General features: G+C 39.9%; 2 protein-coding genes and 1 non-coding gene across 4 annotated transcripts; 1 reads left to right on the top strand and 2 right to left on the bottom strand.

The window, feature by feature from the left end:
* Window positions 1-7: 7 nt before the first annotated feature.
* Window positions 8-5,718, bottom strand: LOC101466841 (uncharacterized). Its single transcript, XM_004539218.3, has 5 exons — window positions 5,591-5,718; window positions 4,315-4,977; window positions 3,317-3,403; window positions 2,535-2,726; window positions 8-2,019 (listed from the first exon to the last, which is right to left on the bottom strand). The coding sequence occupies exons 1-5, from the start codon at window positions 5,661-5,663 to the stop codon at window positions 1,832-1,834; spliced, it is 1,203 nt and encodes a 400-aa protein (XP_004539275.3). The 5' UTR covers window positions 5,664-5,718; the 3' UTR covers window positions 8-1,831.
* Window positions 5,719-6,767: 1,049 nt separating this feature from the next.
* Window positions 6,768-6,840, bottom strand: trnar-ccg (transfer RNA arginine (anticodon CCG)). The gene has a single exon. It is a non-coding gene; the product is annotated as a tRNA-Arg (tRNA).
* Window positions 6,841-7,079: 239 nt separating this feature from the next.
* On the top strand, window positions 7,080-15,236 carry LOC101467133 (importin subunit alpha-1). Of its 2 annotated transcripts, none has more exons than XM_004539219.6 (11): window positions 7,080-7,218; window positions 7,524-7,637; window positions 7,739-7,879; window positions 8,326-8,414; window positions 8,931-9,199; window positions 10,473-10,567; window positions 11,182-11,445; window positions 11,835-12,068; window positions 12,348-12,530; window positions 13,833-13,982; window positions 14,957-15,236. In XM_004539219.6, exons 2-11 carry the CDS (start codon window positions 7,572-7,574, stop codon window positions 15,044-15,046), a joined length of 1,581 nt encoding a protein of 526 aa, XP_004539276.1. In that variant the 5' UTR covers window positions 7,080-7,218; window positions 7,524-7,571; the 3' UTR covers window positions 15,047-15,236. The 2 variants fall into 2 exon arrangements, with proteins under 2 accessions (XP_004539276.1, XP_004539277.1); XM_004539220.6 differs by having other exon boundaries at window positions 7,082-7,218; window positions 7,739-7,873.
* Window positions 15,237-15,780: the final 544 nt, after the last annotated feature.

Here is a 15,780-nt window from a genome sequence, read left to right as displayed (position 1 = left end):
GCAGGGCCACAGTACAAAACAAATACACACTTTTATTGAGTTCATGTTTAGTAAAGCAAAGTAAGCGTTCAGTGCAAATCTTTTCCCTCTCCTAAGAAGCATGAGCTCAGGGTCATACTACAGTTGAGCCTGGGATTTTTTATTAAATAAGAAAGACAGACGCAACAACACGGTCTCTACAATTTCACTTCTCTCCCTGCATTATTTTACACAACTGTCTGTATTCCTCCTCCTCCTCCTCTTTGCTCCCCACCTCACGTTTCCTCTGATCCTGCCGACATACTTTGAATGCTCACCGTCCAAGAGGAGTATGTGTTTGTTTGCAAGAGAGGAAAGCAATAGGCACTCCAAAAAGGAGCTGTGACGGAGGCACTTCTTTCAGTCGTGTGTCCAGGTGTGCGGAGGATCAGATTCCCGCGATTAGATTTATGGCGTACTCCCAACAACAGCGTACCTCCTCCTCCTCATTCAGCAAGACTCCTTTTGATGTCCCAGTCGACCTAGCCAGACATCATCATGAAATATATAATTAAACTAAAAGAAGTAAGCCACTCTCGTGACATGCAAAATCTCTGCTCACTTTTTGTCTTTTTTCCCCCTCCTCTTCCTCCTCCACTGAAGGTTTGGTGCTGCTTTTAAGGCCCCCAATTCCCTTCCTTTTATTATTGCATTTCCTGCTTGCCATTATCAACCCACAGTGACGCCATGCACAGGACTGAGTGTTGCAAACCAACACAGTCCAATGCCATACAATATTTTGCATCCATTGGCTAATTAAAGCAAGATTTACATGTTATAAGTCTTCAAAAGGTTATAGAAACTGTTAATTACAGGGGAAAAAAGGATTTGGAGTAATTTTGGAACAGTCATGCGTAGAAGTGTTTCAGTTTAACCAGATTTGCTCCATGTCTTTGTTTTGTTAGGTTATTGTGGAAATACAGAGCAAACTTTTAATTAAAGGAAAAAAACGTTTTGTTTTTGTTAAATTAACAGCATATTCCACAGTTCATCTAGCAATACCATGTATATTTCTCAAAGACCAAACCAAAGTATGACTGGAGGAAACTATGTAAGGGGGACACTGTTACACTCATTAAATTGAAGGAATGAGGGGCTTTCTCTGCTTTTTTTATGCAAAGTTTTACAGGAAAGCTGAGATAATTATCTCTGTAACATCCTGTGGTCTGTGTACCCTAAATGCCTTAACGTTTGGATCCTAACCCTATCATCTAGAGAATTTAAAGAAAGAATTTCTTTGGGGGGAGAAGAGAAATGCAAAATGTCCCCGAGTACTATGAGAATGATTTTTTAAAGACAAAAATCAAATATCCTGATATTGTAGGGTTAAAGGTTATGATTTACTATTTAAATGTTTATTCAGAAAACCCTTTTCTCAAGTAAAAGCATTACTCTTCCATAAAAATATTCCCACTCGGTAATATGTGAACTAAAGATGAGCCAAATTTCCCTTTAACATGCAATGCCTTATTAATGCAAGGATTTCATGAACCAGCCATGAATGGATGAAGAGTTTGTATGTTGACAAAATAACATTTGCCTCATGGAAAAAACATCATAAAACCCATTTAATTGTAGCTGCTTGTGTTTTCTGTAAAAAGAAAGAAAGAAAAAAAAAAGATCACAAGCCAGCAACTGTGGATTTTCAAAGATCGGTAAAAAGGAGATGATCCAGTCCTTGGCTAGCATCAGAGCAGTCCATATGAAACTCAATCGATGCTTTCGCCACATGTCTTCTGTCTACGTGAGATCAGTTCACGTCTGCTGCAGTGTCTCTTCCCCTGCAGCGAGGGGCGATAGTCTTATCTCTGGTTCACCTACACCTGGAGCGCGTGGCCTCCAGAGCTTTCTGGTGTCGCCGCTTGTTGTATCTCTTGACGTAGCTGTTGCTTCTCAGGATGCCGTCCCCGGGCTTCAGTTTACCACCCAGCAGGTTCAGGAGTTCAGAGGGGAGGTGGCGTCTTCGGTGGTAGATCTGACCCATTATGACGTATCTGGTCCCTTGGGAAGAAAGAGAGCGAACGTTGAAGTGACGGAGGGGGGAAAAAGTGCAAAGTCAAACAATTTTTGTGTTTGCACTAAACACGTTCTGCTGATCTCAGGGAAAAGGAATTCCCACATCCCACAAAGTGACGCTTTGGTGTTAAGTTGTCACATGGTTTTTAATTTATGGGTCTCAAGAGTTGCATTCGTGTAAAATATCAATTATCAAACTCTGTACTTCCCACGATTTGTTACTTTAATCTCATCTCTTGATTACTCATGAACAAAGAACTGAACAGCTAGAAGACACTATAAATATGAGTAAATATTAAATGATATTTATCATTCAATTAACTACACTGCATAACCAACAACAAATGAACATAATTAAAAGGGACACCGCTATTATTCTCGTTCAGGAGAGCTCAACCGGCACAGTAATGCTTTGCAAGGATTCAGACAGTTGACTGTTTTTCTCTGATGAAGCAAGTTTTTTGTTCTTTAGAGCTAAGGAGCTACACTGCAACACCTACCTAGTTTGATGTCAGGGCATGGCTTGCTACACTTGTAGGTGTCCAGGACCAGAAGGCGCACTTTGAAGAAAAAGCTGTCAGGGGTCACGTACAGACGGCTCATCTTGTAGAAGCCATCACTGCTGACCATCAGCGTAATGAGCCGGATTCCTCTGCGCAACACGTCGATGTCATGGACAATCCCATTGACAGCTATGTTAGAGAAAAACATGATCAGATCTTAAAATATCAGATTTTTCTATCATCATAACTCAGGCTTTGAAGGTGAAGCAATATTTTTGATGCTTTTATGAGGTGAAAATTCAGCTGCCAGCACCCCTAAAGCACTCTGTTTTGTTCATCTAATATAAAAAACTGTTGGTCTTCAGGCTAAACTCCTTGGCGTCTAAGTGATCAAACATAACCATGCGTGTGAATAATGCATTTCCTTGAAACTACATCTAGTCTCAAAGGTCATAGTTTCATTATCCAGCTGTTGCATGTATACATTTCTTTATTATCAAAACTTTAAAGGCACAGATAGATATTCAGCTGTTAATGCGTACATTTAAAAAGGAGAGTTAACTCCAAAAATTAAATTTAAGTATTTTTGCTCTAGCTTGTGCAAATTAGCCATCCAAACTTTACCAACTTTGGAGATATTCTCAGAATAAATCCCTGCCTTTACTTGATGGTGGAACAACAGTCCAGAGGACTAACATGTTAATGTGATTTTGTGTGTGTGTGATAAAGAAGACCAGCACTGAAAACCAGTCCGTCTTTGTCTCACATTAGACACATACCAAATTCACTGTAGCAGTAATGCTCCTTCTCGTCCTTCTCCTTCCTGCACTCGCTCACACAGACGGCGTCATGTGTGAAGTCGGACTCTGTGGGGAAGTAGGACAAACACAGCGAGTCAGGGAATGACTGACTCTCATTCCAGCATCATTAGAAAAGACGAGGCTGTCATTACGAAACCGAGGCGTCACATTCCTCGGCAGGGGCCTGGAGGAGGTGGACCGTGTCTCGGGATCACGCTGGTGGTACATTTTTTAACCTTAACTACAAAATCAGAGCTTTCCCTCTTGCTTTGCATTAGTTTCATTATAACCACGACTGGACTGCACACAGGGGACGCATTGACAGCCAGAATTGAGGGAAGCGGTTATAATTAGTTATAATTAGTGGCAGGAGACTTTAATTAGCTACTAGAGGAAAAGACAAAGCCACCGCTCTCATCACAACCCTCTGTGTGAACTCTGTGACCTGCGTCAGCATACATGACATATATACTGGCACAGCAACAGATTGGACTTTTCAAAGTGATAATTAAAGTGATATTTAAAGCACAGGAAAGAAAACAGCAGTGTAAATTTAAACTCAGCAGGATCCACTTTTTGCCACTATAAGTTTATAATAAAATTGAGTTTGGGCCTTTTCTTGTGATCAAATGTCAACTTTCCATTAATGACACTACGCTAAGAAAAATACCATCACAAAGCAGCTCTTTTTCATTCTGTAACAAATGTTTTTATTGTTTTGATAATTTGCACTCATGTAATATATATTGTTTAAAGGCCAGAGGCTGCAGATGGTTACGAGTGAGAAATATTGTAATATTAAAGATCAAAGATGTTCCCATCTGGCTACAGTCTTATTCAAGTTTAATAATTTAAAATCTATACTCCCAGGAGGGAGTAAGGTTCAAAGATCCCATCAAAAGATATCTGGACAGCTCTGTAATTATGCACAGGTCACATTTTGAGGTCAGGAAACAAAACAAAAAATCCTCCCATACCTCGCCGCATGATGTCAAACTGATAAAGCAGGCTGGAGGAGCGCCGGTTAAAGATCACCGGCGGGCGGCTGTTGTTCCGAGTCGCTGCACTGATGCCAGACTGATAGAAACTGGACTTCCCCGGCCGGTTCTCCTCTGGGTCCATGCGTCGGTTGGGGGGATCTTTGCGTGGGGGAGCAGCTGGTTGTTGTGGCTGAGCCTGAGGTTGGGTCTGCGGCGGCGCTCTGGGTCTGGAGTTGGGGTGTCCCTCTGGCTCGCCGTGTTGAGGAGGACTGATGTTGGACTGAGCGTCCTGACTGGGTTTCTGTACTGTGCGGTTGGTGGAAGCACCTGCAGCTGCAGTGACCTGGGTTTTGGGATGCAGACCAGCAACTTCTCCTCTGGCTTTCTCGCTGTTGTGCTCCTCCGAACGGTCACTCTTTGGGCCCTTTTTGCTCTTGCTGTGGGGACTGTGGTGGTGGGGGATGTGGGCCAGGTCAGTGTGCTTGGGCCACACAGCAGAAGGAAGAGGATGGAGGCTGAACTTGGACTCGCTGCTCTTGCTGCTCTTCTCTAGGAGTTCGTTGATGGGCAGGTTGGGCTCTTTAACCACCAGTCTGCTCTGATTGCTCAGAGCTGGATCCACAAAGCTGCTCTGACCCTTTTCTATCAGCGTGTACAGACCTGCAGTCGAAAGAAACAAAGCTTCCATTTAGTTGCACAGTTTGGCAAAAAGAGATCTACAACAATGGGTGAATTTTGTGTAATTGACCCATTGTGGACCTTCCTTGAAACCTGGATGAATTCTTACTCATTACTCTATTATCAATAGAGTACAAACAATATTATGCTATATTATCCCTGTTATGCCTGAAATAATTGCAGATTTGTAATTTTTGAAAAATACTGGAGTGTTTATTGAACCTTATGATAAATAAAAATACATAAATAAATATGAATTTGCATATGTGAGTCTTAATTTGTATAATTCTTTGCTACATCTGCCATTTTTGTGCAATTTATTGCTCAGCAAAACAAAAACACATGAGAGGGTTAGGGTTAAAAACATCACACTGGTGATGTAAGGGTATCAGAAATTCATCTATCAAATATGATGCACTTAATGTTACAGGGTTAAACCTAAAAAAGGTACAACATGAAGTCAAGTCACTCTCCATCTAAAGCCTATTGTATATCTGTAATTGCATGTAATAACAGATATTTAGGCTATTTATGAATGATACTAATGTCACTGAACACAGCGTTCAAAAAAGATTAAGAAAAATAATCCACTCACCATTAACGACATGCTCCTCTGTGTTGTAAAGAGGAAACACCACAAACAAAAGCGTCAAAGTAATCCCTGCCATCCTTCAAGCTCACTGTGGACACACTTTCAGGGGTCTGCTACACAGTTGGGATTCCTGGGATTTTTATAGGAGCTCTCAGGAAGGAGATGGGATGGAAAAGGGAGGTGGTGGGACGTCCCAAACACAGAAAATAAACACTTGGACGTGACACTCCTTTCATTCATGCACGGATTCTGAATAGGCCCGCAGTGTTGTTTACAGCCTGTGAGGGAAACTGTGACACTGTGTGCGTATTGTCTGCTTCACACAAAGTCAGTTTTTATTCAAAGTGAAACTTTTCCTGGGATGTGGTTTCCAGTTGACTGTTTGAAGTTACATTACTCTGCTTTTTAGTTATTTAATAATAATTAACCTAGTTCTATTAAATAGGTACTAAATAGGAACAAGAGCTAATAAGACTTTCTAAGTTAACATCCTTCCTCACTTAATTTAAATACAGTTTTTTAGATCTGACTGATCCATGTGTATTCACTGCCCTCTGCTGAGCAGAAATAGAGACATCTGAAAACAGTGGTGGCAGATGTGTTTTTTAATGTCTGATATATTGGTTTATATTGTTAAATAGGCTGTAGTCAACAGGATATAAGCAAATAACCTATTTTGAATGTATATTTATGACTTTGTGTTATTCAAATATATTTACAGAGCTGTTAGCTGCTGCTATTTCTGTTGCTCTGTCGCATAAGACGGTGGTTTACTGCTCCTTTGTCTCAAGGATGGCCGTGGCTGTGCTACAGACAGTTTAGATGGCCATAATATTGTGGTACAGGTTCTCTGAGGCCTTTTTTCATAGATCTGCTGTATGTTACCTATAGAGAGGTTTTTGTTCTTTTCAATTTTTTTTTTTACATTTTATATATATTAAATATAACTGTGCAGATCAATTGAATGGGTTTATGAACAAGGCACAAACCATAAAATGTTGAAAACAGCTTGTTACCGGATTCATCGGTAGTCATATGTTCAACCCAATGACTGTAGAAAAAAATTTCATCTCGTTAGTATTATCACACAATGTACAACCGGATGTTCCAATGTTCCAATATTCTTGTTTCTGAGTCTGTGAAAGAGCTCACAGCAGAACCCCGAAAAGGAAGTTAAATACGACCCAGATGGGACTCGAACCCACAATCCCCAGCTCCGGAGGCTGATGCCTTATCCATTAGGCCACTGGGTCATTACGTAGCACAAGTGTGGAAAATTCAGTCATGAAAATAGAAAATCGAATATGTAGTCAGTGATATTACTCATTTACTTAATAGTAAAGATTATATTTATTTTTTATTTAAAAGAGGAATAATTCGCAATGAAAACATTTACAACCCAGCAATAGCATTTAGCACACGAAGAACAAGCTAACGCACAGAAACGTTAACAGGTTTTCTCGCGATACTGACAGCGGTTGCCTTTGACAACATATTTGATGCTTCTTTTCCTTAAACGTGACCAATGAGGCGGTGCTAAAAAATCCAACTGGCCAATTAAAAATCAGAAAAATTGGAACGTCGTTACATGACGTCGTGCATATATTAAAAGAATACAAGAAATCTGAACGGTAAGCACGTTGTACATGCTATGTGGCTAATAGTGCATTTATTTGTTTTTTCTCTAATTGAAATTGCTATTGGGCTTTTGTAATTGCTAATACAGTGTATAACCTTTGTTTTCTGAGTTTCAGCGGGTTTTTAGATTATTACACAGACCCTGTATCTGAAGGGCCACATGGTGTTAGATAACCGGCTTGGCTTCAAGACAACCGCCTGGTTAGCTAGCTCAGCGCCTGCTTACTAGTTGACACCTGAGACTAAAAGCAACCGTGGCTGCTGCCGCTTATTTTTTGTCGTTGTGAAATTATTACAGGTAGCGTCTGATTTTAGTGGAATCGATTGTGTTGCTCAACGGTCAGGAATGTCAGCGGGCACGGACAACGGAGCGAGACTCAACCAGTTCAAAAATAAAGGAAAAGATGCTAATGTAAGCTCTGAACCTAGCAGTAAACGTCAGAGAGTTAATTCGGTATCCCAAATGCGCTGAATGCTGTGGTATATCTTTTATTTGTGTGTCGGTATAATCAGGAGCTGAGGCGCAGAAGAGCGGAAGTCAATGTGGAGCTGCGAAGAGCCAAGAAGGATGACCACATCCTCAAGAGGAGGAACGTCCACAGCCTTCTGGACGAGCCAACGTCCCCTCTGCAAGAGCAAGACCCCAACGTAAGGGTAATCAGCAGGTTCTCTGTGTTTGGTTTGGCTGTGAGAGTAAAGGTGACCCACCTGATATAACCACAGCTGCTTAACTTGTTTGAAACATTGGAGTTCGAGAAGTTTACTCGTTATAAACAGGATGTAACAGCTTCCAAAGGAACACCTCTGCTGAGCGTGCACACAGGAAGAACAAAAGCTAAGCCTGCTCAATTTTCAAGCATTATCCAAAGGTCACTAAATCTTGGAGCAGGTGTCTGTCTGGTGATAACAGACTGTTGACTTTTAAAAAAAATGTATCTCAGATAATTTATAAAATGTCTATTTATAATTGAGATATGTTGCCCCGATTGAGTTACCATGACCTAAAAACATTCAAAGCAAGTTCCTCTAAATGTGTTATTTTTAGCTGCTCTGGTTTTATTGGCAGTAATCCCCTTTCATTTCTCTTTCTGTTTTCATAGCCTCCTCATCACTGGACAGTAGAGGAAATTGTCGGAGGTGTAAACAGCGAGAATTTAGATCATAAGCTGCAGGCAACGCAGGCAGCCAGGTAATACTTATAATACTTGTAATGCTGGGTTAATTGACTGTGTGTGGGTGTGAATGTGTGAGACAGTTGCTCAGTGACAACCTCAGGCTGGAAGAAAAAAAAAGGTTGCGTAATGAGGTACTTGTGCTTTTGTAGTGTATTATAGTGTACATATTTTTTAAATCAGTGCAATTTGCACTACTCTGCACACTCAGTTTTTTTTTACTTTTTTAAACTTAACCTAATTTGTAATAATTTTTTTTAAATCGGTGTCGTATATATATGAAATGTTTGCGCTTTCTCCCAGTAAAAGGGACTCACTATGGGCCTGTGGCACTTTAACTTTGTTTATTTGTTGTACACTGTACTATTATTATTCTTTGTCCTGTTTCTGTAACACTCTCTATCTATCTGCCTGTAGTTATATCACTGGTATTACTATATTAATGATATTAAACAGTTTGAAAATAGATTTTCCTTTACTTTTAAGTTACTTCAATTTTAACAACGATCCAACTGTGTTTTTCTGATTCACAGAAGGCTACTTTCCAGGGAAAAACAGCCACCCATTGACAGCATCATTGCTGCTGGACTCATCCCAACGTTTGTTAGTTTTCTGGCGTTGTCTGAATGCCCCCCCATCCAATTTGAGGCAGCTTGGGCCCTGACTAATATTGCCTCAGGTACTTCAGACCAGACTTCTGCTGTAATAGATGGAGGGGCCATTCCAGCTTTCATCAGCCTGGTGACATCGCCCCATCAGCACATCAGCGAACAGGCCATTTGGGCTCTGGGTAACATTGCAGGTACTGTGGCTCACAAAACTCAACCTCTTTCTTTGGATTTGATGTTATTTTATGTACTTCTGTGCATTACTACATCCTACACTGTTCCGGGTGTATGCTCTGATAGTTTTGATTTTAGGATGCATTGTAGATTATTGTGGACAATTGTGCCCACTTTAGTTCATCTGGAGTTCCATTTAGCCTGTGATATTAAAGGCTTTAAAGTGCATTTCTGTATGTATACAGTACTTGTGCAACGGATCACGGTTGATCCGTAATCCGAACCGATCCCACTCCACGGTTCGGCACGCACGTGATCCGAAGATTCGAAAAAGAAGGGGAAAAAAAAGTATGTGCATGGTGCGCGTGGTGGGTCTGTCAAGCAATAGTTATGGCCAGCGCTAGCGGTCCAAGTGGAGGAGCAGAGGCGTTTTCGGTATTTAAGCAGCCCTTTGCTGCCCAGTCCGACCGGGCTAAAACTATTACAAAAGCTACTGGGGTGTTTAGCTGCAGACGGGAGGCCGTATTCCGTTGTGCAAAACAAGGGGTTTAAACTATGATGAACGTGCTTGAGCCACACTATGATATCCCATTCACGTCCACTTTAGTGTGACAAGATCGTTCCAAGCATGTATGACCAGGAAAAGTTTAAAGTTATGGCTGAACTGTCCCAGGCATCTTCTGTTGCCCTAACTACTACAACTGGGTGGACCTCCAGGGCAACGTAAGCTACGTGACCGTGACAGCTCATTATATCACAGCGAAGTGCGATATAATGAGCGGTGTGTATTATTGTAGGGTCTACCTTACGATATAAAGCGCCTTGAGGTAACTGTTGTTGTGATTTGGCGCTTTATAAATAAAATTGAATTGAGTGGTAGATACAAAGCCCTATACTGCCTTATATTGAACCATAATTTTTTTTTTTTAATAATTGCGTGGAATGAGTCTAGAGTTGAATGTTTTTAACAGGCAAAAAATACTTCAATAAGTGAATAAGTAAATGTTAAATTTTGTCTTTTTTCTTTTTTTGCTGATCCAAAAATGGATCTGATCCGTGACTTGAAACCGCGATCCGATCCGAACCGTGAGATTTTTGATCCGTTGCACCACTAGTATACAGTAAAAAGTGCGTTGTTGCTGAGTCCCACATTGGGTCCATTTTCCAAAGATGATTAAGCTAAAAACTAGAAGTCTGAAATTTTAGTTTTGCTAACCCTGTGTACTTTCAAAGTATCTGCCTTTATGTGCCCTTTTTCTGATTACTCTAAAGATTTTTTTCCTCTATATTTAGGTGATGGGCCCAGTTCCAGAGACCTAGTGATCTCACATGGTGGTGTCCATTCACTCCTGGCTTTGCTGTCAGCCCCTGACCTGTCTGTATTTCCTGTGAGTTTCTATCAAATATTATTGTGCCTTTAACAGACATTTGTATTAAATTATCTCACGATAAATACATCAAAAACCTGAAAAAGTTGAAACAAACAGCTTCTATACCTTATATCAAAATACAAAACCAGCAATTTTCTGGCATTCTATAAACAATTAAATATGTAATTAAAGACCAATCCAAAAATGACGCTCAAGTAGATTGATATTTACCCCTTAAAATGTGTCAATGAGGCCTCAGCATGAGCTGTGAATTTTTTATTCCTGTTCAACGGGTAATGCACACCTTTAGCTGGCAGTAGTGAGGTCACTGGTTTGATTTGAGCAAATTAGGCAGTTATTTACTGGGGTAATCCATAGTGCACGCGTTCCCTCTGAGCTGCTCTCATTTTATTTTTGCAGGTGTTACTAAAAGTTTTTTTTAGTTCAAGTTTTTTATTTTTGGGTGTGTTGTTAACTATGAGGCCATGTTGTTTAAGGCACTGAGCTTGTACAGTTTGAAGACTCTCGAAAAGAGTTACTTACCTATTTAATGTCATTATAGTAATTCACTAATAATCACATTTGTGATCATTGTTATAAAATAACACTTGAATCTAAACCCACTATACCAGCCCGCCTACCTGCGCAATATCACCTGGACCATATCCAACCTGTGTCGGAACAAGAACCCCCCACCTCCTTTGGAGGCGGTGCTGGAGCTCCTTCCAGCCCTTGTGCGCCTCCTGCATCACGATGACAAGGAGGTGTTGACGGACACCTGTTGGGCTGTGTCCTACCTGACCGATCACACCAATGAGAGGATAGAGGTGGTGGTGCAGGCTGGCCTGGTGCCCCGTCTGGTGCAGCTACTCGCCTGTGGGGAGATCAGTATTGTGGTATGTGGCAGTGCAATTTATTAAACTCTGACTGTTGTATTTGTTTAGTTATCAAACATTCCCACTAATTTCAGATGCTATGATGGAGACTGATAGAGGCTTGGTGTCCTGTTAAGTTTGTAGCTGTTGGTGGTAAAACAGCATATCCAGAATTCACAACAGGGGTTGAAGTTATACACTATGGCCTCTTGAGTCACTTTCTTCCATCTAATCAATGCTGAACACAAAGATAGAAATATTCTCTTTGGTTCTTTCTTCATTACTTTTTCATTATATATAATCTGTTTTATTTATATTACATGAAGGTCAGATGTGTGTGATTGTATTCCGTATACTTTCTAAATTGAGAGTGCTTAAAATAATCAGCTTGCTCTTGCTCTACCTCACAGACTCCAGCCCTGCGCTCACTTGGCAACATTGTGACTGGGACAGATGAGCAGACCCAGTGTGTGCTGAATGCAGGTTCTCTGGCATTGTTTCCCAGCCTTCTGCGCCACCCAAAGCCAAACATCCAGAAAGAAGCTGCGTGGACAGTGTCCAACATCACCGCCGGCAAGGACAACCAGATTCAGGAAGTTATAAATGCAGGCCTGATCCCCATCCTGGTGGAGATCCTCCAGCAGGTCAGAGTGCTACCAGAAATTAGAGCAGACTTGTTACATGTGTCCTTATTATTAAATACATTTATATTAAACTTGTCAGTGTTTAAAACAAAGGAGGAAATAAATAAAATAGAGCTTTATTTATAGATCTGCTATAAACACCGACTTCTCTGTAGCTAATCAGTATAGTCATTGAATCTTCCCCCAACTTTTCTGTAACCTTCAGCAATTTATTTATTTGATCATTTTTGTTTATAATTTTTCTGATATAAAAACTGAATTGATGGATTTCCTGTCTAGGGAGACTACAAGACGCAGAGAGAGGCAGTGTGGGCTGTTACCAATTATACCAGCGGTGGAACAGTGGACCAGGTGGCCTACCTGGTTCATTGCAATGTGCTAGAGCCTCTGCTCAATCTGCTGATAACCAAGGACAGCAAGATTGTTCTAGTCATCCTGGATGCAATATACAATATTTTACAGGTATAATAAAAGGCTAAAGTGAAACTGCAGTTTCTGCTTGGTAGTTCTAAACTGAAACCAATCAAAATGGTGGAGTTAATGGTGTGTGGAATAGATTTCAACTTGGCTGAAAACGCAGACATATTCTGAGTCTCTCTTTAGACTCTAGCCAATCAACTCAGTGTTTTATGAAAACAACCAGTTAGACATTAAAGGTAATGTTTAAAGAGAAAATTATGCAGTTTTTTTGGTTAAAATATAACAGCCCTTTTCCTCTATTACCAGCTCGGCTCCACTCAGTTTTTTAGGGCTTTCCATTTGGTTGTATTACCTGGTACCAGGTACTTTTTTTTAGTTCCAAGTGATCTGACGCGATCTGAAATGTGACATCACCGTACTGCGTGCCACCCGTTGGCTGATCAGTGCTGTCACTCGATGAGTCATGAGAGTGACTTCTTTACAAAAATCAAAACCACCCTTTTCGAAACCCAAAAACGAGGGAAATGGCTACACAAAAACAACACAGTGATCCTCAAGTCTGACAAAACCCATACACCGCAGCAGCAGTTATACACACATTGTAGTGTTGTGTTTGTGCAAACAAATGACATGATGGGACTATAGGCTGCATTGCTATAATGACTCCAGGCACATTAGGTGGTACTGAGTTGCGAGCCAAGTAGGTGTGTAGACAAAAAGTCAGATTCATAGTTTCATTGGTGTGTTAAATTAACATTAAAAACTAAGTCAAAATATAATAATAGAAATGATCTTCATAGCATTGAAAGTTTTTTCTATTTTAATCTGAGCCTCTAATATGGCTCATATCTCATTCAAAACAAGAAATGAGGGAACCTGAAAAAATCTTTTATCCTTATCTGGAGTTGTAATTGTCATTTAGTTTTTAGGTTTGCAACATGAACTGTTAGACTTAATTTCAAGTATTATTTTTTTTTAAAGGGAAAACTTTAATGCCAGAACTCTAGCAATATTACAAAGTCAACGTTTCAAGAAGTGAAGTGAAATGGACCTAATGTATGGAATCAGGTTCTGTGAGGAATGTGAATCACATGAATTTAGTTGATTTATACACTCCCCTGACAGGAGACATTTGTTTTTGTAGGTTAACAGTGTAGTAGTTTTGGGTAATTGGGATACTTGAGTTTCTGAGATTAGAAAACATTAAAATGATGTACCGAATTTGCTCATGTTATTGTCTCAGTGGTACATTGTTGGTGGTCACTAATAAAATCTGATAACTGTTAGGTTAATCATTTCTGTGTGGAAACCTTTGATCTAACGTGCATTTCCCTTTCTGCACAGATGGCAAAAAAAACCGTAGAACTTCAGAAACTGTGCCTAATGATTGAGGAGCTGGGTGGTTTGGACAAGATTGAAGCACTGCAGTCCCACGACAATGAAGCAGTCTACAAGTCCTCGCTTAATATTATAGACACATTCTTCTCTGACGAGGTAGGTGTTCCTCCTAACAAGGTTCCCGTCAGATACTCAGTCAGATCGGTTTGAAGAGTGGTTGATGGCAACAGTGTTCAGCACTGACAATGAAAGCATTCAGAAGAAGCTGTATGCAGCTTGAAATTAATGATGCTGACAGACCACAGTGGGTTCGTTTAGAACGGGGGCATCTCTAAAAACTTGCTTAATTTTACAAATGTAAAGATAAATCATCAGTCTAAATTGTTTTTAAAGACATAAAACAGGCTTTTAGAAATAATTTGTAAAATTCCAAAGAGATGTTCGCCTTTGCCACTCAGCACCCTCCTTAAAATCCCTTCATGCGCCTTCTGTGAACAGTTTATTTTTTGTATTATCTAGATTTACTTTGAATTAAATTCTTGCCTGAACCAAAAAAAAAAATGTGTAGAGTCATCAGTCAAATCTAATCAAAAACACTTAGAGGTTCACTGATCTTGGCTCTAGTGCAGCCTGTCCGTACGCAGTCTGCCTTTTAATATTAACCACTTTACAGAGACCCTTTCATAGCTAAAAGAATACACTCTTCTTGGTCGAGTCTACCGGAGTAGACATTTATGTTCACATCCAGGAGCAGATGGAATATAGGGACATGTTTTGGAGAGAGGCCAGGCCACATTGCCATAACTTGGTTACGATTGCACCATCTAATTGTGATATGGAAAAAGAGAGAGGAAACTAAAACCAGCTTCTTCAGGGAAGAAGCAGCTGCTTTGTCATCAACAGCAACATGGGCAGAGAGTGCTCTGCTCTGTGTTGTCCAGTCATGCACGGTTAATTTCTGAATGGTGTTGTGTCTGAATCACAAATGTCAACAATTTAACTGACTGATGAAACCAACAATCTTATTTGTCTCATGTCTGAAAATCTTCAGTGTGTGTACGTGAGACATCCCAGAAACATTACCATAACTTGGTTAGTCGTCTAATGCTTCTCTCAAACTTGCCTTTTAGAATGACGTTGAAGAGTCGGTTATTCCTGAGGCTGGAGGAGACTGCTATGCCTTCCACATCCCCGAAGACCAAAGCACTTTTAAATTTTAACATGTCCACTTATCTTTTTGTAACATAAACAAATAGTAATTGTTGCATTGTGGTTCTTGTTGTTGGGGGGAGGGAATTTTTATAGTCTTTTGAACTTTGTACTTAACAGCATAGAAAAATAAATATACGTGTTGTTGTTTTGTTTTGTTTTTTAAAAAAAAACATTTGTAAATAAACATTTATTAATTCATATGGAGTTTTATTGATTGATGTTTCATCTGTTTCCCTGTGTGTGTATAACAAACAATGAGCTTATGCTTTTTTATAAAACAGAAAATTAATTAGAAAATTAATAATGATTCATCATTAATGATAATGGTTATTTTATATTAACTTATTTTTATTAAATAAGCTTGCGCAAACTAGTGGATTAATTTCAGATGCACAGTTTTGTTGCGCTAAACAGGCAGTATGTCTTCACCACCACTAGGTGACACTGTATTTCTACTTTTGTTAGGTTTAAAAACAAGGTGTGTCAGTGTAGTAACTATAGTCTGGATGGAATTTCAGTTTTGCAGTATATTGTATTTTATATTGGGGTGATGACTTGGAAGGTTATATGCATCTATACAGCAGGTAACCTTGGGGTGGGGTGGCACCACTTGTTTTGAGCTAACTGGTTTCATTATTTGAGAGTTTAGAGCATATTTTTCGCCTTAGGTTTACACTATATCTTTGTTACTTCAGGCGACCCTTAAGCAAAGTTTTTGGAATTATAGTATTATAGTGGAATT

The sequence above is a fragment of the Maylandia zebra genome, linkage group LG6 (assembly GCF_041146795.1).
Source record: "Maylandia zebra isolate NMK-2024a linkage group LG6, Mzebra_GT3a, whole genome shotgun sequence".
Taxonomy (NCBI): Eukaryota; Metazoa; Chordata; class Actinopteri; order Cichliformes; family Cichlidae; genus Maylandia; species Maylandia zebra.
The sequence above is the reverse complement of the archived record's forward strand: the minus strand, read 5'-3'. Positions and strand labels throughout refer to the sequence as shown.

Bases quoted from the DNA above. Each gene is read 5' to 3' on its own strand.
- LOC101466841 (XM_004539218.3), bottom strand. From the start codon at position 5,663: ATGGCAGGGATTACTTTGACGCTTTTGTTTGTGGTGTTTCCTCTTTAC. The intron at 4,978-5,590 runs GTGAGTGGATTA...TTTCGACTGCAG, and splicing joins AGAGGAGCATGTCGTTAATG to GTCTGTACACGCTGATAGAA. The intron at 2,727-3,316 runs GTATGTGTCTAA...TCTCTAACATAG, and splicing joins TTACTGCTACAGTGAATTTG to CTGTCAATGGGATTGTCCAT.
- LOC101467133 (XM_004539219.6), top strand. From the start codon at position 7,572: ATGTCAGCGGGCACGGACAACGGAGCGAGACTCAACCAGTTCAAAAAT. The intron at 11,446-11,834 runs GTATGTGGCAGT...TCTACCTCACAG, and splicing joins GTGGGGAGATCAGTATTGTG to ACTCCAGCCCTGCGCTCACT. The intron at 12,531-13,832 runs GTATAATAAAAG...CTTTCTGCACAG, and splicing joins CAATATACAATATTTTACAG to ATGGCAAAAAAAACCGTAGA.